At 37.9% G+C, this 23,983-nt stretch overlaps 1 protein-coding gene across 4 annotated transcripts in view; it reads left to right on the forward strand.

Annotated features, from left to right (window-relative positions):
• The window catches only part of vsnl1a (visinin-like 1a), a 75,803-nt gene that overhangs the window by 18,288 nt on the left and 33,532 nt on the right, over positions 1 to 23,983 (forward strand). For all 4 annotated transcript variants that reach the window (XM_041806172.1, XM_041806171.1, XM_041806170.1 and 1 more), the window contains one exon: positions 2,010 to 2,176. In XM_041806172.1, the coding sequence (XP_041662106.1) occupies positions 2,015 to 2,176 (162 nt within the window). In that variant the 5' untranslated portion in view covers positions 2,010 to 2,014. The remainder of the gene's footprint in view (positions 1 to 2,009; positions 2,177 to 23,983) is intronic.

Below are 23,983 nucleotides of genomic sequence, written 5' to 3' on the forward strand. Positions count from 1 at the left end.
CAGTAAAACTTTCCTTCAAACAAAGCTCCTTTTTAACCTGTTTAACTTAGGAAGTAAATTTAGCAAAATTGAGAACTATTCCTTTAAAATATCTGATCAGTACTATTTGGGATATAGCCTATGAATATATAGCATTACACTTGCTCAAAAACTTTTTTCTATTTAAGTCTAGAACTCTAAAGATTTCTAAAATCTGAACTGATTTTGCAAATGTGTAATGTCAGTTTACGTTAGAGAGCTTTGGCAGCAAGGATGTAGTCAAAAAGAACAACTACACTAGTGCCCACTAGTGGCAGGCCATTGTGTTAGAGTTTAGATGGAGTTTGGCTGGGATTGTTGGTCTGAAATGATCAGAAAAGATTAGAATTTGTTTAATTGACCTGTAATTCTGGTGCTGACTACCAAGTTATCTGAATTTAACCATTTGGCCAGCTTTTAACCTCAGTAAAGATCCTGCTCATTGGGGTTCGGCTGAACCCCCATCCCCAGCCCAGATGACAGGATTTCTTAAAGTGAATATTGAGCATGTTTGATTTTACAATTTCTGGTAGGAGTGGCTCAGATCTTCTAAGCAGATCTGGGAGGCCAAAATCACTTGTAACACACCTTACACCACAGGAAATCTAAAAGAGATAATCTGAAGAAACCATCTGGTTATAGGGCATTTGCTGACTTTGGTTGAAAAGGGGGGAAGTGTCCAAAACTCAGCCCAGCTATCTTGTTGTGTACCCTGCATGAGTCATTTCTTGCACTCACCTTCAGATCTGCATGTCGTGACTTTTTTGAAAGGGAGAGTTACCCCGCAACAAAGATACAACTTTGCTCTCTAAAAGAGACAGAAAAGTGGTGCATTATAAATTGAGCCTCAGGTCCCAGAATTGTTGGTTTTTTGCAGCATTTTAAAAGAAATGAAACCCAGTTGCATCCTTGGAGGCACAAAATCAATTTCAGAACTTATAGTGTGCTTTCAAAAAGCTGACACATTAAAGAAGCGCCTTTAAATGGCCTTTCCAAAGAGCAATGCAGCATGGCAGGCATCAGTATATGACTGCAGCACCTCTTGGATGCCTGCCTGCGCCTCCTCTCCTCACACTGTGCATACACACAGAGACAGATTGGCACCGCACATGCTGTTGCTGCTTCGCATCTCCCTTGGTCTTTTCAAGCTAAAAGAGGGCTAATAAAACATCTCAGCAGAGAGTAAGAGCAGGAAGGTTCCAAAAACTCCTAACATCTTTTGGAAATTATGATAATTACAGGTTGTTTAATGAACTAATCAAAGCTGTAAAGTGGCAGCATCAGCACTGAGCAGACACATCAGCTATCTGCAGCTGGATGGGAACGACTCCAGCAGAGAAATTAAGGGTCATTAAACACCAAAACACACTTTGGGTTTTCTAAAAAGTCACAGCAGGCCAACAGCTTTAAAATGTCATTATTGTCATTAGCCAAAGAGTTTCATTAGAGATATTTTAAAGGGCTTTTAAAGAAGATGCATCCTTTTTTAATGCACTTTCCAGAGGGTAGGACAAAAACCTGGCACAGTTGTCGTCATCAATCCTTAAATCTATGTGCTTTTACAAAACAGAGCTGATTAGTGTGATACAAAACCAAGGAGATGAGAATTTCTCCTGAAATGAGACAAAAACTAGGACACACAGCTGCTCAAAGGAGGGCTAAAAAAGAAAAGTTGCATGTCTTACAAATTGACCCAAATATCCAGACAGAACTAATGTTGCAGGACTTATTTCATGCATGTGAATATATTCCACATCCTCATATGACATTTCTCAATGCTCATTTTCAGATAAAGCTCTGGTTTGCAGTTTCAGCTTCCTTTGATTCCCAGTCTTTGTAAATTTAAAAACAGCCTGAGGACTTTGGTTTGTAAAAAGTGCATATTAAAGGCACGTAGGCATGTCTTTGTGTGTTTTTTTTTTAATGAAAAGATGCTTATGACCACTTTTTTCTGTTTCTGCATTACGTGTATGTCTCGTCCTCGTCTGCAGGCAAAATGGGGAAACAGAACAGCAAGCTGACCCCTGAAGTGATGGAGGATCTGGTGAAGAACACAGAGTTTAACGAACATGAGCTCAAGCAGTGGTACAAAGGTTTCCTGAAGGACTGCCCCACCGGACGCCTCAACCTGGAGGAGTTCCAGCAGCTCTATGTCAAGGTGAGACTCCACTGACTCACTCACAGCTGATGGATTACACAAATATTGTTCACTGCAAAACTCACACTCGTTAATATTTGTTCGCAACACACTTAGCAATGCAGGAACTCCCACATGTGGCCCAGGCTCAAATATTGGAGTCATTTATATAATGTGATCTAAGTTTGCTAAAGTTCTGTAGTTTAACCCCCCAAAAAGCAGTTTATTTGTGCTTTAACCTAACCAGACCTGCTCCCCCTTTTAGGTAAAAGTTAGGCTTAGGCTGCACATTCAAGAATTCAGTGAGGCTTTGTTGTCATTTAACAACATGTGGTACACAAGAAGAAAGAGCTAAGGTACTCAGATCCTGGTTGAGATAAAAAATATTTAAACACGAGGCATGTAAATAATACTACATCCACCTAATGTAGCCTTGACTTCACTAAAGGTACTATATGTGGCATATTTCCCACTGTAATGTCCGCATTCGTTTAAAAAGACCACTACTTACTTTGTTTTATTATGTGTTTGCATTACTTCAAATATTTCAGTCTTCAAAGCTAGTGAAATCATTAATTTTTATATTTGTAATGTCCCATGACTTGTCATTATAGCTACCACAACAGACATCACATGTTTATTCTGCCAGGGAAACACTGCATGTAATGTTAAAGACTGCTTTATAAGGAAGCATAAACTGCTACTAGGAGCTGCCGCTCTGTTGCTATACCACATTCATGTTAGGCAAAGATGGGCGTCCTGTCAACTTCATCCCCCACTTTATGACCATTGTAACTTTGTGGCAACACTTGACATTTCCAAGTTGAGAAGAGAGATGGGTTGCTTAGCTCTGCCCACCACAACAGTCATATTTTAGCGACACTCACAACCTCAGTTTCAGAGCACAACTCAATTAATGTGAAATATCCTGCACTTTCTCCTCCTGATTACTGTATCTCCAATGCTGTAACAATTGCATTAATTAGTCTAATAACAGTAACTATTATCTAGTCAGCATTTTTGCAACCTTTGCACACCTCGATTCTTTTAAATACATTTTCCAGTTTTTTTTTCTTTTTTTATATTTAATGGTTAATTCCTGTTCATTGAGAGCAAAAGTGAAAGGAATCCAATTCCTTTTTGCTTAAGCATACGATACAATATGGTACGATACAGTCCAACATGATCGATACGATACAACACGATAAGATTGTTACGACATGACACGATAGATATGACACGAAACCATATGACACGATCGATATGATACAACATGACACGATCGATATGATTCGACATGACATATCCACGACAATACGATATGATATGATAAGATACGATACAACACGACACAACACGATGGATACAATACAACATGGCATGATCTATACAATACATTTTGACACGACACGATTGATACGATATGATACAACATGATCGATATGATACGATACGACACGACTGATACGATACGAGACGGCACAATTGATACGATATGATACAACACGACACGATCGATATGATACGGTTTGACACGGCACGATTGATATGATACAATTTGACCCAATCAATATGATATGATACAATACGACAAGGCAAGATTGATATGATACGATACAATACGACACGACACGATTGATTTGATACTGTATGATACGGTACAATACGATATGATACGATATGGTATGGTACACTTTATTGTCCCCTTGGGGAAACTTGTCTTGGACTCCAAAGGCTGCACATGTTCAGCCGCCATTGCAATAATCATAACAATAAATTAAAATAATAAGCACAACAATCTTTCTATGTACACAGGATCCACAAGTACACGGTTTAGCACATATCAGTAAAGAAGCACGTACCAGTGAGAACCAACAGCCCACATACATTGCACACTCCCACATGTTGCACAAGATAGGATGGAAATATTAAAAAGCAGTAAAGCAGTAATGTAATACTTGACCAGTAAGGTTGATTCTGGTATATTCCTTTGTTCAAGGAAATATCAACATGAAAACAATGTAAATGAATCCTTTATTGGTGTTTTCAGCAGCTTTACTCTCAAAAACATGACTCAGATTGCCATTGCTATCAACAAAGCTGGTTTTATAAGTCCCACCTCTGTTTATTGGACGGTCAGGAAATAGTAATTCTGACATAATAACAAAAATCAGCTGACAACAAGGCTCATTTCACACTCAGCACTGAAAATGTCATGCAGCATTAGTTTTGTGTGCCAGCGCAAAAGACGGCAGCTGAGGACCCAGGCCATAATCTTCAAATTCTGTCGTGTGCAGATTATTGCATAAAACTCTGTAAATTTCTCCCTGTCTTGTCAGTCTTTGCAATACCACAGCAAGCATGCTGATCCGTCTCCTGCTGGTGCCAGAAGTGCATCTCCGCTCAAGATCTGCTCCACTTTGGAGCCGATTGATCCAAACAGGAAGTAGAACGTGCAAAGCATCAAGGCAACTAAAAATACAACACAATGCTGTTATGGGCTTAAACCCAGGCAAATACACAGAGATTTTAATAGCCCTAACTTACAGTATATCAAAGGAAAGAGAGCTGGGGAAGCTCACCCAGCCCACTCACTCGATAAGCTGGGCCTCCAGCGTTCACTCTAGAAGACGTTGAAGTGTGCAGGGAGCCCAAGCTTCATTTAAGTTCAGTTTCAGTTTGGTTGGATTTTAACTCAAGTCTAGAGTCTGGTAATGTGCAAGCTGGCGTCTTCTCATCCTCTTAGGGGCAGCCATCTTCCTGAGTCATGTGACATCATTTAAAAGTGACAGCAGCAGCTTTACTGGCATGGTGCATTCAAGACAACCGGGCAATCCAACGACATGTCAAAACAGTCGAATCGATTGTTTATTTCCCACATAGAAACCAGAGAAGAAAAGAAGAGGAACTCTATGTTCCTTATCATTCCTAACAACACACCGACTCCGGACTTTAAATCTCACCATTAGCCTGGAGTCATGATTTTGTCAGAGGGTTACAGAAGTAGGATTGTGTATAATGATACAAAAAGACAATTTGCAATGTCTCATCTTCAGGGTCTACAATAATTTTTTTTATCCTAGCCATTCAACTCACAGATTATTAAAGAACAAATAAGCTCAAATTTTGCACAAGAACAGGCTTCTCTTATATATAATTGATGGCAGGAGTAACATTGTTAGTGGTAATCTCTGCAACTGCAGCAGAAGTATTATTCATTCAGCAGTCTTAATTGTTAGCAGTTTGTCTATTATTAAAAAGATAAGAATACTTTCTCTGTGGGGTTTCCGTCTCTTAATACTAACAGGGTTTGTCATGAATATATTCTGAATGACCAGAGAAACCACAGAGGGAAATTTCACTCCTGTTAAACTAAACCATGCGAGATTTTAGAAGGCACCCTGCCATGTTCCCATTCGCCTCTCCTGTATCTGGGCAGAAAACCAAGAGAGAGGCAGATATCAGAGGCGCTCAGATGATTATCTTTTAATGCTAATATGTAGCCTACCGTATCTCATTACCTCCAACAGAGCCATGTGAATTTAACCCATCATTTATTCATTTAGTTTATAAAACAGGAAAGGGCACTTTCATAGAGACTATAATATGATCTTATAATGAAAATGGAATAATGATGAGGTAGTGCAGTTAATGGCTACAACTATATACTAAACAAATATTCAATACTAGAGTGAACTTCTTTAGCTATTACTGAAATTACTAACTGAAGCTGTAAGAGATGGGACGGTCTGTGGTTAATAGCAGCAGGGGAAGAGTTTTTCCTGGCTGGTGGTCTACCTTATCAGGGACCCACTTAGCCCCCTTTCATTTATGTTTAAAAAAGATGAATAAAGATATAAAAACATGTCCTAAAAATCATTCAACTGCTAGATGACCTTGATTTTACTTTAATTAAGATAAAAAGTATGATACTAAACATTTAGTGAAAAACAATACATTACATTTACGCAATTGGATACATAGGATAAGATATGATATACAATACAATAAGATAAGATATGAGATTCTACAAAACATAACAACATAAAAAGAATTGATAAAGTACAACACGATTTCAATATGATCTGATACAATGCAATACAGTACAACATGATGTACAACACAGTGTTATAAAGTACCGTACAATGTGATATGGTGTGGTACGATCTAGTGCGAAAAAGAACAATATAACAAGATACAATACCATACAATCATTACTATACGAAACAATAAGATATGATATGAAATGACATAGTTTGATACAATAGGATATGACACAATACCCTTTAATACAAAAGCGTGAGAAAGGATACAAAATGAAACGATTGGATTCGTATCAATTTTGATACAATTCCATTGGATGGTAAACGATACAAAACAGAACGAAACAAACAGATTCAATTCCTTTCAATTTGATTTGATTCAACAGGGTACTATCGGATATAATTCATAACAATAGGAAAGGCAAGGATAGGATAGGTTATGAAACAGTTTGATTTGATTTGATTCAATAGGATAGACTACAAAACAAGACAACTTGATTCATTCCAATTCAGTTCTATAGAATAGAATATAGAAGGATATGTCTTGATTACAATAGGATATGATAGGATAGAATATGAAACAAAACGGTTTGATTTGATCCAAAAGGAAACTCAAAACAAAATTATTCAATATGATTTGATAGGATATTTTATGTTACAATTTTATGATCAAATTTGCTTTGATTTAAGTTGATTCAATTTCATATGATACTATAGGATAAGATTGATTAGGATAGTATACAACACAATATGCTACTTTACAATAGGATAGGATAGGAAACTAAAGGATTTGATTAGATAGGATAGGATTTAAAACAATATGACATTATAGGTTACAGTGCATTATAATAGGATAGGATATGATCTGTTACAATACAATAGGACAGGATATGAAACAATTTGATTTAATAGGATAAGATTTGATATATGACACGATACATTTATGAGACAATACAGTGTGATACAATAGAATACATTATGATCAATCAATCAATCAATCTTTATTTTTATAGCACTTTTCATACAAAACAATGTAGCACAAAGTGCTTTACACACAAACAAAATAATAAAAAAGAGAAATACATCCCTCCACCCTACCCCATCCCTCCCTCCTTAGCCCTTTCCCACCCCATCTCTGTCCCCTCATCCCCATCCCATAATCCAAGCACAGTATTGGCAAATATATCATGAAGCGCACTGAGTAGTCAGAAGACTAGAAAACCACTAAACAACCTCAAATCACTTTACTAAGTCAATTTTAAATCATGAACAATGGATTCAGTAAGAGCAGGAGCATGCGTACTGAGGAAACACACTCTTAAAATTCAAAATGAGGAAACACTGGAGATTAGGTTAAAATGTAAAAACAAAACAATTGTATGAAATAAGTCTAATACACATAAAGAGAGCATGGTAGATTATGATGTGAGGATAAAATACTAAAAGACAATCCTGTTAAAACTAAAATATTAAAACAGTCAAACAAATAAAATTGATGAGCTAAAATTTAGTTCAAGGCCAGACCTAAAAGGAAGGTTTTGAGTTTACTTTTAACGATGATTATTCGATATGATATGATTGCAAAGTACAATATGTCACACATACTAAGATATGATAGGATACAACATGCTACAGCATGATACCATTTAGTACAGTTTGATACAGTTTGGTATGATTGGATACCATACGACACAACATAACATGATTTGATATGATAAGATACATTATACTACAATAATTACAGCACCCTGAGACAGTTATTCAGTGATAGTTGAACCGTTGTTTTACAACCACGTAATGATACATTTTGATATCTAATTAAAGTTTGTTTTTTTTTTTCACCTGTCAACAGGAATTTGGAGTCAGTTTCACCTATAACTTCACTTTTTGACCGTCCACCATTGTTAAACTTTATCCCACTGCTTTCTTCTTCTGTTATTCTGCTGTCAGCTTCTTCTTTTGCCAGTTAACATCAGTTTACATGACGTTTGTCCATGTTATAAGCCTCACCATCAGGAGTCATTAATTAGTGATAAGAAGTCAGGTAAATCTTTTTAAAGTGTAATATTGTAATTGTATGATGACTATATGGATACTTTGTTTCTCCATAGTGTTTAACCTAAATGGTTCAGTTTGAGTCGAACTGATCATTTAAAATTAAGAGCCTCACTATATTTTCTGTACTATTGTGTTGCTTTAGTCAGTTAAAATGACTCATTTTGCATGTTAGTGCAATGTTAGTCCTGCCTTTCTATTACATCTCATCTCAGCATCTTGTGTCAGCTTAGTCTGTAGTCTTAAGCGCCCAGGTAGTTCCCATTAAAGAAGTGTAAGAATAGGCATTCATTTTTTATCACTGGTGTCAGGAAATGCCTCATAACCAGGGGGCGGTTACATAAGACCCGCCTGGACTCTAAGGTCATGGGTGCACTTCCTTTAAATGCCATCAGAGCTCATGCATCCACTGAGACCAGAAGAAAGAGTGAAAAAAATCTTGACAACATCAGAAAGAAGTGAAGGTATGACTGCTAAGGTCTGAAGATAAATCAGAACAAAGGGCACCTGCCACCACCGGGAATGACATTTTCCATTTGGACCAATTTGTTCCATTAAACCTGCTGAAAAATCTTTTCAAATCCAATTGCAGAGATAACCTGGACTCCTGGGAAATAAGAGAAAGTTGGCAGCTCTGATAGCGGGATACAAACACAAAAGAGATATCCCTGAAAATCTCTTTACGGCACAGGGAAATCTGCAGCTGCGCTAAGGGGGCGACACAGCGAACATCTAAAGGGGTCTTGTAGGCTTCTGGGTAAATCCTATTATTGATGCATCCTATTGTGTTCCTAGGCAACAGTGTATCAGTGATAGGGCTTTATTTAAATCCAGAGAGCTGATAAGTGGAAAAACGGTCTGCTGCGACCTCACATTAACAGGACAGATTGTTCCTGTGAAGAGTGAGTCTGTGTTTGTGCTGCGGTGGGGGGGGGGTCATATGTTTCGTGTGTGGGAGACGGAGACAGAACAGTTTGTTTGCGTCGGTTGGAAGCGAGAAGCAGAGATGGGAAGAGTAAGCAAGTGAAAGAAAGTGTGCATACATTATTTATTACTCATTAGCTGCAGTGGAGTCATGAAGTAGAGACATCAGGAGTGAATGGGAAGAGTGGCGTGTGAACGTGTGAGAGACGGTGACCTCGCTCATACGGGCACAAGATAGGCAGGGATCCACTTACACCTGAACACCTGCATCTTAATTCTTCTGTACCTACGCTGTTGGAGTGGGCGATGTGGACTAAAAATCAGATCCTGATAATTTTCTGCTGAATGTTGATATGAGATATATATGTCTTAGTAGATGTAGGATTTTTGTCTAGAGCTGATAGGCTGATGATTCTGTATAGGGATTAGGGCTGGGTAATTATGCCAAAAATCTAAATCACGATTACTTGAACTTTTTACCTCGATTAAGATTAATGAACGATTATGCCACCCACAACCTCACGCTCTGATTTTTCTGTAAATATTTGTTTGATTTTAAAACAAACAAGTGAAAGGAACTTGCACAGATGAACAATTTATGGTTATTTATTGAAACAGTTAAACAAGACACACATCAGCTGAAATGAAAATGTTTTGGGAAAAAATCAAAGAAAATAAAGAAAATAACTTGGCTGCTCACGTTGCACAGTTGGCCCTCGTGTGAGTTTTAGCAAATTGGATGGGGTGATGTCATATGACTAGTACTTCTTCTTCTCTTGTATCTGCAGGCTACATGCCTTGCGACACCTGGCTGCCCATCTACTGTGCCTGCACAGCCAGCAGTTTGTTTTTAAGGGGGTGGTACATTATTCATTTCAGAATCAGAAGTAGAGAGTGGTAGTGTAGTAGAGTTAGTAGAGAAAGAATTACAACGGAAAAATGAAACAATTGACACGGAAGGTTTACATCAGTTATAGGCTCTTAATGTTAGTTTTATTATTTTTTTATTTATTGCCCAGCTCTAAAAAAGGATGCATAATATTAGATGTTTGCCAGTGTTGAATACATCATTCTTAAATTGAATAATACACCAAACAACGCTTAATCTGAGAGCTCAGAGAAGTTGTTTGCATGATGTGCTAACAGCGTCAAGCTAGCATATGCAGATGTTCATCCATCTCTAGGAGTTTTTGAATTTGCTTGTATGTGACTTTAAGGTCACTTTCACACCAGAGGTCCACTTTAAACAAACCCTGGTACGTTTCCCCTGACAGTCTGGTTTGTTCAGAGTGGTGTTAAAGCTCATTTTAACTCTGGACCAAACAACTGAACTCTGGTCTCCCTCTTGGTTTGCTTCCAAGCAAATCCTGGTGGAGTTCGAAAGCACCTCACTTGCTGGTCAACACCAAAGTGTAAGCACAAATGCTAAGACAGCATACATTTGGTGTTTGCTGCATGGCTTTTGTGGTGTGAAAGCCTTCTGAGAGAGATGGATTTATGGTTTTTGTTGTGGCCAGTAGATGAGCTGTTTTATCTTCCTCTCCGTAACTTTTTCTTCTTTGTTTGGGACAGTAGCGCCACAAACGTATAACCGCCAGATGTTATCATGAAGTTCTGGTTTGTTTGACCAAGTGTAATGTGATGGCAAAAACCAAACCACATGACAGTGCAGCAATGTTGCAAATTTAGCCTTAACCAGAACAGAGCCCCACGGACTACCAGATGTCAAAACGACCTAAAATGGACATTTGCTTTGAAATGCATGCCGTGTTATTGCTGATATGTGTGGCTGATGTATCAGTTATAAATATCAGCACACATTTTTTATCTGCTGATACTGAAATTATGCTAATAATGCCATAAATCCCTGCTAAAGCTTGTTATTTTTTGTGAAGAAATAACACATTTTTGTCAAGATCAAACAATATTGAAACCTTCGATAACACGGCAACAAAAATAGAAGTCCTAGACATCCAACGATAAGTAGTTTTTAATTTGTAATGATCAAAGATTACAGGCAAACTCCTGCACATTTTTACACAAATAAATGGACAACCTTCAGAAAAGTGGGTGGAACTGGCAAGCAGCTAGGAAAACCGTCCTTCCTCGCCAGTTCCACCCACTTTTTCATATGTTACCAATTTATTTGTGCAATTAAGATGGTGTTCTGCTTTGATTAAAAATATGACTGAAGATGATTTGTGTACTCTTTGGGACCGAAATCATTAGAATACTAACAATGCATGATGAATACCAGAATTATGAAATTTCTGCAAAATGGAATCAAATTCTGGTCGTTACTTGTCTGTAAGTTGGAGCTGATGGATCCTGAAGATGAAGATCCCTGCTTTCAACATTATACTGCAGTACCTAGACCAAGTCTCAGAGGTCGGAGGCATTTAGAGGTTAATTTGCTATTTAAACAATGTGAGGGCTGGACGTTAAAATTACAACTCCATCAGACAGCTGTGCTACATGCCAAGACGTTTTGGGTGAGACATACAATAAGGCCACTTGTTTTCTCTGATAAAATCTCCATAATTCTGATGATTTTTGTTGTCAGGACTACATTAAAATAATTATCTTAATCAGAAGAGAGGACACTGTCAACATTGCACAAATATATATTGGCAACATTTAAAAAAGTGCATGGACTGGCAAGTAGTGAGACCTTCCTTACATTTTCATAATATTTAAAAACAACAAATTACCCAGTAGTGGGTGTCTAGACTTCTATTTTTGTGACCTATTTATCAATCAGCTATCAATAACCGCTGAGGTCTGTATGTAGCTAACTGACTGAGTGACTCTACTTTCAGAGCCATACATACAGAGTTGCGCTATGGGCGGGGTTTAGTTGTACTTGAAAGCTGTTGGTAATGATGACCTCGGATAAAGCTTTAGCACTGCGTCCATTTTGCTAGAACTGGACCTCGTTTCTGTATGAAATAAAGAATAAAAACAACCCTAAAAGCTTTTCATGTTGTTTTTGGCATGAGTATGTGATTGTTACAGGAAAAAGGTCATTTCTGGTGTGAATGCTTGTATACAATGGCTGCTAGTGGAGTGATTAGCTCGGACTTAGCCACAACGACACTTTGGTCAGAACTGGACAGCATTTATATCTAAAATAAGCGCTGAAGGCAACACTGAAAGCTTTCCGTGATAGAAAAGTTGTTTTTGCTCCTCTGTTGACCGGCTTCGGCGTGAGTTTATTATAGTCACAGGGAAAATCTTAGTTGTTGCGGGTGGTTGTATACAAGGCCGGCTAGTGGAGTGATTAGCTCAGACTTAGCCACAGCAGCACTTTGGTCAGAACTGGACAACGTCTCTTTATTAAAATAAGCGCTGAGGGCAACGCTGAAAGCATTCCATGACAGAAGAGATGTTTTTGCTCTACTGCTCTGTTTTGGCATGGGTTTGCGATCGTTACGGTTGGGTTTTCCGGGGTACCCAGGGGCTGCTGCCACAGTTAGCTTGGCTGTAGCTGTAGGAAAGCGGCTGTTTAATCAGAACTGGACGACATACTTTTTGAAACAAGCGCAAAGAGTCACCAAAAGCTTGTCTTAGCAGAGATGATGTTTTAGCACATCTTGAGCGACCTTGGCATCAATTCTACATGAAGCTCCGCCATTAACAATCTATGGCAGCGGTGGCCTTCACAAGATTGGCGCATGAGCTCTACGCTATTTATTGCTCTGATAGCCCGTCATGAATGTGACGGACAGAACCAGAGGGCAAGTCCTGCCCTTCCCAAATCCTATCTATGGGAGCTTTCCCAGATGACTGTGAAAAATGTTTAGTCAATTTGGCGTGTTAGTTTAACTGTTTCATGCCAACAGGGCTTTATGTTTAAACTTTCAGGATCCTTCAGCTCTCAACCCACAGACATTAAGGTCAGCACAATTACACACCTAAAGACTAATCACTCTGCCAGAACAATAATCTTGTGTTTACTGAGGTGCAGTGGAGGTAGTTCTTACTGTTTTTACTGAGCATTAGGCCTGGTTTTTGTACTCAACATCAACATAAGATATATCTTTGTAAACACTATGGGCTTACCCTCTATCATTTTTAAAATATGAAGATACATCATAAATCTTAAGACATCTCCAAGCCTTCTCTGTCCCTTCAGATCTCCAACATTTGCACAAATCTACACCTTAGACCTCTGCAGGGACGCTAACTACAGTGTTCTCTCCTCTGGACCACCCGCATGGACCCTCTGTACTTTCAGCTCCAAAGAAGACGTGCTGTTCTTTTCCTTGCTTCTTCTTTTCATGTTTTTCTCCTGTCTGTGCTCCCCCCCTCTCTCTCTCTCTTTCTCTCTCTCTCTCTCTCTCATTGAAGTCCATCTGCCTTTGTGGAGGTGATCGTCTTTTAGGCTGTGAAAAGAGAGGGAGGAAGAGAAGGTGATAAAAATGCAGAGTTGAGAGACCGAGGCATGAAAAAGCAGGAGGAGAGGAAGGATCAGGCAAAGGGAAAGAAAGCAGGTGAAGCATGTCTGCTGGAAATAATAGATGTATGTATCCGAGGCTGCTCAGTGATATTTACAGGTAATGCAGTGGTGCAGACGATCATCTGCAGTATCTCTGTTTGCTGTTATCTCTGTCTTAGTCTTGTTCTGAACAGAGGAGTCATGGATGACATATCATTTTTAAAATAACACATCATCTATGACTGATCAATCTTAATTATTTCAGTTTTCTTTTTATTTTAAAACTAATTATTGATGACTATCTGGATCCAGAAAAACAGCTAAATGGTTTTATGATTTCAGATTTTGAGATAAGAAGAATTTAAATGGTTTCTAAATGATAACTGTATGATTTAATGCCCACTTTTACATCAATTCAAATAAAATAACTTATTTAAATGCACATTTTTCATTAACATAATCAGTTACTGTGAAGAAGAGTGCTGAAAAGATGAATAGGTCGGTCTGAAGTTGGAATAAAGGCATTGAATTTCATATTAACCCCTCTGTTGTCTTATGGGTCAGAAAGAACCCAAACTAATCTATAACAGAAAAAATCCTGTGACTGATCTTTTATTATCCTGAAATTTGATTACTTTTCTCTAGGTGACTCCTACAGTAGAAAAAGTGACACATTGCCTTGACTGTACCAGTAATTTGTAGCTGAATTGTAAAGAATATAAGAAAATTCAGTTTTTTGCCAAAGGAGAGTAAGGCGGGCCATACTCTACAGGATTTTAAGCCCGATTTGGGGCAAGATTTGCCTCACCCGACCATCGTGGGGCATATCCCGAGAGGAGCCTCGTCGCAAACGACTGTTTGTCTGTATAATCCTCATGTGTGGTGTCAACACGATTGTTTTACTTCTCCAAATCGCATCATTGCCTTCAAAATCCCAAAATGTAAATATCAAACTTGTCGGAGCACCCACAACTAGGGGTGCACTGATCAATCAACCGGCTGATTGATCGGCGCCGATTTCCTTAATTTTGGGAGAGCGGCAATCGGCCGATACTTACATATGAAACCGATCTTATCCACTGATCTTATCTACATCTAACTACTAAAATGTGAAAAATGAAGACTAAAGGAAATGATTTAATTTAATAGTTTGGACGGCAATGCTCTAAACTTTTCATTTATATTTGAGAAAACTACCTCGTGCAGTTAAAACAACAAGTTTGTATTGTTTCATGGGTATTGTTCAATGTTTTTCAATAAAATAAGATTGGATTATTGAAGGTGTATGCTGTCAGTTATAAAAAAAATCAGTATCGGCCAAAAGCAGAATCAGCAGGTCAGGCTTTTTAAAGATCAGTGATTGGTGATCGGCCAGAAAATTGCAATCGGTGCACCTCTACCCGCAACAACCAATGAGAGCGAGCAGACGGGGTAGTGTCAAGGCCAGATCACACATACTTTCACCGCTCACAACCATAAACATGGCTTTAACTTAATTCCAGCCTGGATTTCATCCTGAGTCTTTCCCATGTTTCATGATTTTTGCTTCACCTGTAGCACATGCCAGGGCAGCCTGCTGTGGAGAGACAGCAAGGCGGTATCGACAGACATCCGTGTTTGTTTGTTTTTTTCTGAAGTCACATGATCACTGAGGTCATTGGCAGGTCAGCACATGTGTGGTCTCCAGTGATCTGACAGTCTGGCTCAGTCATCTAGTGTGTGCGTTCAGAGGATTAAAGATGAAAAATCTTTTGAAATTTTCCTCATATCTGTGGTCTCACACAGTTTTAAAATCATTTCAGATTTAAAAATCGTGTAGTGTGTGGCCGGCCTAACACTGCACATTTCAGTAAAATCTTCAGGCTTTACAGGCATCACTGAAAAACATGCCTACAAATATACAGTAATATAAGCAATAATTATAATTCTAACCATAACAATAATATAGTAAAGAAAACAGTACAGTTAGTGGTAAAAGGAAAACGAGTCATCTTTAGTGTGTAAATGTTGAGGTTCTGTCCTCAACAATAAAATAAATACATTCACCAATTAAAATACATGCTTTTTAGAACAATGTGCCATATTCATGATTTATGAAGAGTGCAACAATAGCTGGTGCAGTGATTCCTCATGCAAAATCCTGACTTGTGTGTCAGTGAAGGATCCCAGACCAGCTCATGCAAACACAGGATGGGACGTTACATCAGAGTCTGAGCAGAGCGCTCAAATACGTCGCTGTCCTCGACTTCTACCAGTTCGTGTTTAGTCTTTAAAGTGTATTAGCAGTGGTAATATATTCGACACTCTCTGCTTTCACACCTGGAGGGTCTTTAGAAATAGTGCAGAGATGAGGAGAGGGAGAAAAAGGGCAGCGGAGGCCGTGAGCGGACTTTTCTTCTTCGTGTGCTTTAATATGCTGGCTACTTCCGCTTCTTTGTTGGTGGTTTAATAGCAGTTAGCAACCACATACCAGCATTACTGCTGCCATCATTTTCAGATAAATACTGTAACATTTGTTTTCTTTCATTTTAATTTTTTTATGGTTTGGACGTATTCTTTGTGGGACAACGAGCACTGTGACCTCAGAACAGCTTGGGACGAATACATAAACTGTAGGGGTGTAATGTGTAGGGGTGTAGTTAATTTTCACTAACATCCTCTTTTGTGCATTTCTGTAAAATAAAAGATTGAATAGTTAACGAATCCTGATTTATTTTATTAGACTTGTATACTTACAAAGTAGAATTGCAACTTAAAGAATAGTTCATCTTAACCAGGGTTTCTAACTATTTCACTTTAAATGTTTGTACACAACAGCATTCAACAGGTGCAAATTTTATGATCTTCACCCTGCATATAAAACATCTCAAGTCTGCCACTGATTAACCAAGTATTGAAACGAAGGTGAAATCTTCAGGAAAAAATGTTAATTAGCTCAAAAATTCCACTTTCAATAAGAAACCTAAATAAATACAATTATGAGGAGGAGAGGATTTGTGATTTTTAGCAGTATAAAATAGATAAACTTGAAGAAACTTTTTAGGTCAAGCTCTTCTCAGCACCAGAAAAGTATCATTATAAAATCAATAAAAAGCACTGATAAGGATGGCAGTATCCATAAAAATAGCAAAACATGATATGGGGTGGGGATTGAGGGGTGCTATAGCCTGAGATCCAGCTTAAAAATTGTCTTATATATAGCCCACATGCCTAAATCTTTTGTGTTGAGCATTTTTAAAAGGCTTTTTTCAGTGTATTGTTAATTGTCTCATGTGACACCTACCCAGCGGGGTGACAGACATAAAAGATGTCTAACTCAATAAATAACTCAATTTCCACTCTGATGATCTTGTCTTCTTTTGCAGGTCATTTAGTGTCATCATTGTTATTTTCAGCCTGTTTCAGTGTGCTAAAAACTCTTCACAGGAGTGTAGTGCAAAATAGTCTGGCACTCACAACAATCACCCTCAAGTTTCGCTGCATGCCTTTTTATTCCTGACATAAGCATAACCTCAAAATAAATCTTCCTCAAATCCCACACCATCATTACCCTGACCTCCTGCTGGTGTTTCCTCAGAGGATTTCCACTTTCAGTGGCATTGCCGATGCCAGACAGTGATTTAAAAATGGAAGAGTGGCCTCGGTGACAATTCACAGTCCAGCGCTTGCATGCCTCAGTGTGTGAAATTTCTCATCCTTGACACGCCTGCCACTCTGGGAGCCATTTGTAACAGGATAACGACGCTCCCTGAGATGTTAAGGTGATAGATTTTGTCACTAGAAGTTTTTTTTCTTGTGCTTGATGCATGCAGAGACAGCAGCCACACACAAAGACCCACTAACTCGAACACATATATTTGACAGTGACCCATGCACATTAGAAACACATGATTTATTCAGAAAAATGCATTTATAATCAAACTGTTTTGGCCATGTTGGACTTGTCGTCTTTGTTAGTTGATAGTGACCTAAAATGAGCATCAATGTTGTTGGTCTCCTGCCAGCTGGTGTTCTGTTTTTGTTGTTGTGATGAGCTAGCATTTCAATGTCACTGTAATGAACTTTAAGGTTCCTGCTACACACAGCAGCTATCTGTCACTGTCTCGTCCACTCATATTTCTCTGTTGCATCTGTGGAGAAAGTAGGAAAACAACAACAAAGTGAAGCCTATGGAGCCTTTAGAGCTTGCATCTGCTCACATGCTCTCTATTATGTCTGTAAGGGTGCAAAATGTTAGGATAATGTAGGCTATTATTGAATTTTCATTGTTAAAGTTCTCATCCATAAGATTGGGATGAAAGAGGAAGACTCCAGAAGGAAAGTCTGAACATTAAATACCTCTTTGTTGCCTTAGATAGGACGTGATATGAAGAAAAGAGAAGGCCTTGTTGTAGATTGAAAGCTGTGTTGTGATACAAACCCACTCATACGCCCCCCTCGCTCACAGATGCTGACCTGAATGTAGATGTATGGATGGATGGATTCCGCTCTGTTGCGTCTCGCTTGCATCGCCTCGAGGCTCTGGCTGTTGACGGGTGTGGAGCGTTTGTGCGTCCAGCGTTCAGTAGTGCAACTGCGAGTCTCCCTCCACAGTCGGACAGACAGAGTGATCGGACGGTAAATGGAGCGACAGACAGACAGTGACATCATCTGGTCGACAGCCTGTTTCTGTGAGGAAACATATGTCGCCTGATCACAGGAGACAAAGACAGGAAAGATAGAGATGCAGTGTCAGATTGATGACTGGTAAAGCCCGTCTGTTTCCAGGAGGAGGTATTCACAAAACCCTTTTGTATTAAATTGGATGGATAAAACCAAGGGTGAGCCCAAAATGATCAAATATTCACTGATTTGTTCCAAATAGCCTCATTTGACTACCAATCTCAAAGTTAAACACCTGCTATAGAAACAAGGATCACTCTGTTCCAGCTGTTTGGAACTGCTAAATTCATATTTTATATAGATTTGCCTCTTTTTGCCACTTCCTGACTCATAGTCCATCTTGGAATAAAAATCAATTTATATAAACTCTGATGCAATTCTGAAAATAACTCATTTATTTTAGCCAATGTCCTCAGTATAAACATGAATAAATTTAAGGTGGACTGCTCCATTTTGCAGGTTCATTGGAGCAGAGGCATGGCAGCTGACCTTTATGTCTTTTTCAGGTGTCGACTGATAACTTAAAAGTCAAAACAGCTATGTCAGCTCTATTTTTCAGAGTTACTAGAACACTTTTTTAGTTTCAAGTAGGGCTGTCAAGATTAATCGAGTTAATCTTGATTAATAAAGGTCCATAATTGGTGCACTAATTTTTATTATTCATGATTAATTTCATGCTTTATTTTTCAATTCAGTACACTTTGGTTGAGGCATGTCAGCATCTCCCTGCAGCCACAGAGATATGAAATAGTCCGCCACTGCTCCTCAATGTCTCATTTACCTGTAAAGAATTACAGACAGTGGACAAATCAGAAGTTATCTGAACCTGCTCTCTTTTTTTAAATTTTCAATCCATAACAAGTTCCTTTTTCTGTGGTTAAGTTCATGTTTAGATCTTCAATCCACCAATGAAAATAGGTCTGTGTCTAAACAATCAAGTTCAGTCAATTACCCCTAGTTTAAGACAGTAGAAAAAAATCAAAAATGACTCAAAAACAGTTTGAAATGCAAAATAGTGGAATTTTAAAATGAAATGAAAGGGTGTGATTAATTATTATTATTATGATTTATGATTATTATGATTAATTAATTAATTAATCTGCAGAGATTTCCCAGAAGGTCTTTGTGCATGTGACACTTTTGCACCATGAGGGAAGTTACTGACTCAGCTAGAGAAGCCCTCTTGTGTTGACCAGTTCAAACAGAGCAAGGATGATGAACTACACACCCAAACTTTGGGTCAGAGTCCACCTTTCAGGAATTAAAGGTTGTTTCAAAAATTAGCTGTGTTAACTTAAAGTTCAAAACAGCTTTGGTAGCTTTATTTTTCTGAATTGAAAGAACACACTATTAGGTTTCAAATTAACAGTATTCGATCATTTTAAGTGTTTTTAAAATTGTACTCAAATTATTTGACAGTCATCTCTCAATCTGCTTTCCAAGAATTCTGTTGCACATTTGACACTTTTGCACCATAAGTGAAGTTACTGACTCAGTTAGAGAAGTCCCGCCTGTGTAGACCAGTGCCAACATAGCGGGACATGCAAAAACATCGCTTCTGCCAAGACAAGCTTTCAGCGTTGCTCTTTGTTCTTCTTTTTAAAAAGAAATATGGTCCAGTTCTGATTGAACCGCCGCTTCCCTACAACTACAGCTCCATCCGAGCTAACAGCTACCACAGCAGCAACCATTGGACAAACCAGAAAACCCCTCCTGTGACGATCGCAAACTGAAGCAGATCAGAGAAGCAAAAACATCTTTTCTGTTATGAAAAGCTTTCAGTGTTACTCTCTGCCCTTGTTTGAATAAAGAAATGTTGTCCAGTTATGATAAAACTGCCGCTGTGGCTAATTTCGAGCTAATCACTCCATTAGCAGCCATTGTATACAACCACTCATATAACAACTAACCCTTTCCCCCATAACTATCACAAACTCAGGTCACTGTAGGGCGTTGCAAAAAGTTGTTCACCTCTTTCCTGGCTGGGTTTAATTTGGCAAAAATAGGAGCCCATGGCATCACTAGTCTCTTTGGGGAATTATCCTGCCACCCCAATGCCGTAATATAATATCACCAAGCAGTTCATCTTAGTTGAGTCTGTTGATAACCGTCACTGCTTTCATTGAAAGATAACAGCCAGATACATGGTATGCTTTTGTTCATGAAGTAAATTTCCCAAATGTATCAGCCATGGTGGCCCACATGTCATTAAAAGTATCATAACAGAGAGATTTGTGCCAGAAAACAGTAAATTTAATCTCAAACTTCTATCTCTGTGCTCTTGCACAGTGAGGCAGTACACTCTGAGCAGAAACATTTATTAAAATATGAGAGGATCAAATTTCTTGTGAGTGGGCGCGGCTTCAGCTCATTCAAGTGACACGCCCACACCATCCAGCAGATTTTACTGACTCATTTTTCAGGATTTTGAAGTGTAATTTGGTAAACCTAGAGATGTTTTTCATGGCTGAAATTTGGCATGGTGGTTCATAACACAGTGGCTTGTCATACAACAAACCTAAAATAAATTTTTTTACAGGGACTTCAGTTTTTCAAAGGAAGTAAGGCAAAATTGATTGACTAAGTATTGACTTTATTGCATTATGATTAAAGAAAGAAAGAAAAGACAAAGGGAAAAGAGGTAGGCTTTGATTTGTGTTCAAAGTTTTTCTCTATATATTTTCTAAATTTATATTGACTTAGATAAAATCAGAGCTTGTATAACAAGTGTTTTTTATGTGAGTAACTGTTCAAACAACCTTGTGCTTTAAACTGAGCCGAAAGGAGATGAATTATTCAGTGTTAAAAGGTGCATTTGTAAATATCTTTGCTCTTTTCCTCAAACTAAAAATAGATTAAGGAAATGGTTTGTTGTCTGTTCACACTGGCAGCCTAGCAACCTCTTCCCCTTTCACACAAGCCCATGCTTTGTGTTTGTGTACACACTACACAGCAAGTATCAGAGCCCCTCTGCTCCCACAATGTTACGTAATGTCAGATGCTCCTCTCTGTCACTTTTCCTCTTCTTAAAACCTTTTTCATCGCTCGCTCTTTCTCCTCTTCCCTCTCTTACCTACTTCCTCCCTCACCTCTCTTCCTCTTCGTCCAAGTGGGCCTGTGGCTGCCGAACACCAAAAATAGCTTTTGTCATCTCAGAAGCTCTCACATGCCATTCTCAATCGCTGTCACAACACAGAAACACACACTTCTCCGGATATTCTGTTGACGTGGTAACAACATGAAACACTTTATTTTTGCTCAAAAAGGCTAAAAATGACGTGCTCCACTACAGAAACAACCCAGACCCTTTGTTAAGAGCTCAGAATATTCCAGCCAGACAAATAGTAAGCATGAACTTCTCACACATTATGACACAGAGTTGTTTACAATGTTTAGGAAGCACAGAGGGGAGGGGATCTGACACTGAATTAACAGACTGTAATTTTCACAAGACAAATAATGCTTTTTCTCTGTGAGTTTTCTCTCCGAACAGAAAATTGGTGTTAATTGCTGCAAGTGTCTGTGTCAGTGTTTGCAGATGAGATAAATCTGAAATGAGCTGCAATGAAGGAGATACAGAAATACATCAGAGGGAGTAAGAAGAGAGACAGAAGAATTCAGATGAAAAACAAAGAAAGAGCTAAACTAATGGACCAGCCATGTAGGGATGGGAATGGCAAGGTAAACGCCCATACAGTAGGAAAAGATCAGTTTGGACAACACAGATTAGGGTAGAATATGGTACAGTGTGATACAACATGGTACAATAGGGCATGATACAATATGATATAACATGATACCATTAGTTATGATATGATACGGTACAATATGCAATATGATACGATATGGAACAATACACACTACACTACTACATGACATGATATGTGACATGACATGATAGATATGACATGACATGATATAACATGACATGATATGACATGACATGACATGATGGATATAACATGACATGATATAACAAGACATGACATGAATGATATATGATATGGAATGACATGACATGATGGTATGACATGACATGATATGATATTAAACATGATATTACATGACATGGCATGACATAGCATGACATGACATGATATATGAAATGATATGTCATGATATGACATAAAATGATGTGATGTAAAACATGACATGACATGACATTACATGAAATGACATGATGACATGTTATGATATGATGACATAAAATCATATGTCATTACATGTTATGACATTATATGACATGATATGACATTATGACATGGCATGTCATAATATGACTGGACATAATATGATTTGATATGATATTATACATGATATAACATGACATTACATGACATGACATTACATGAAATGGCATGATGACATGACATGTTATGATATGACTTGACAAAATGATATGTCATTACATGCTATGACATGATATGACATGACATGACATGATATGACATGATATGACATTATGACATGGCATGTCATGATATGACTCGACATAATATGATTTGATATGACATGAAATGTTATGATATGATATGACATGAAATTATATATTAAATAACATATGATATGAAATGATATGACATGAAATGATATATGACATGATAAAATGAAATGACTTGACATGATATTAGAAGACATGACATGAATAATATATGATATGAAATGACATGACATGATGGTATGACATGATATGGTATGATATTAAACATGATATAACATGACATGGCATGACATAGCATGACATGACATGATATATGAAATATGTCATGATATGACTTGACATAAAATGACATGCCATTACATGCTATGACATGACATGACATGATATGACATTATGACATGGCATGTCATGTTATGACTCGACATAATATGATTTGATACGATATGATATGACATGAAATTACATGATATGACATGAAAAGATATGATATTAAATGACATGACATGAAATGATATATGACATGATATGACTTGACATGATATATGACATGACATGACATGATATGACATGAAATGACATGACTCGATACAACATGACACTACATGACACAATAGGATATGACCCATCATGACACAATAAGATATGACATCACATGACACTACAGGATTTTTAAAGTTTGATGTGCTTTATTAAAATGGAAAATGTGTGTCAGCATTGCCAAAACAGTTTTTTAAATACATTAAAAATGTTATATCTATGCATCAATAGAAACAAACATCTATTCCAGTGTTAATTTTGGTATGTATATGACAAAATCTCTCTAATTACAAGTTATAGCTTGAAATCTTTTTGCAACTTTATGTTTACTGGGAAAAGTAAGGCATTACAGAAGTTGTCCATTTATCACATAATCAGACACAATAATTTCCCAAACCTGTAAAGCTAGAATGTAAAAGAAGACACTACACTACATGACATGATATTACATGACACAACACACCCCAACATCAAACAACACAACATGGCATGAACCAACAGCACACAGTATGACACCACATTACATAACACTACATGGCATGGCATGACATGTAATGACACGATGGAATATGATTAAACGTGACAAGACATGATACGACACGATATGACAAAACACAGTATGACATGATATGACAGGATACCATATGATATGTCTACACAAGGATACAACAGAATAAAATGTGATGACATGGCATTATATGATGGATTGAGGTTCAATTGGGACAGCG

The sequence above is a fragment of the Cheilinus undulatus genome, linkage group 14 (genome assembly GCF_018320785.1).
Source record: "Cheilinus undulatus linkage group 14, ASM1832078v1, whole genome shotgun sequence".
Classification (NCBI taxonomy): Eukaryota; Metazoa; Chordata; class Actinopteri; order Labriformes; family Labridae; genus Cheilinus; species Cheilinus undulatus.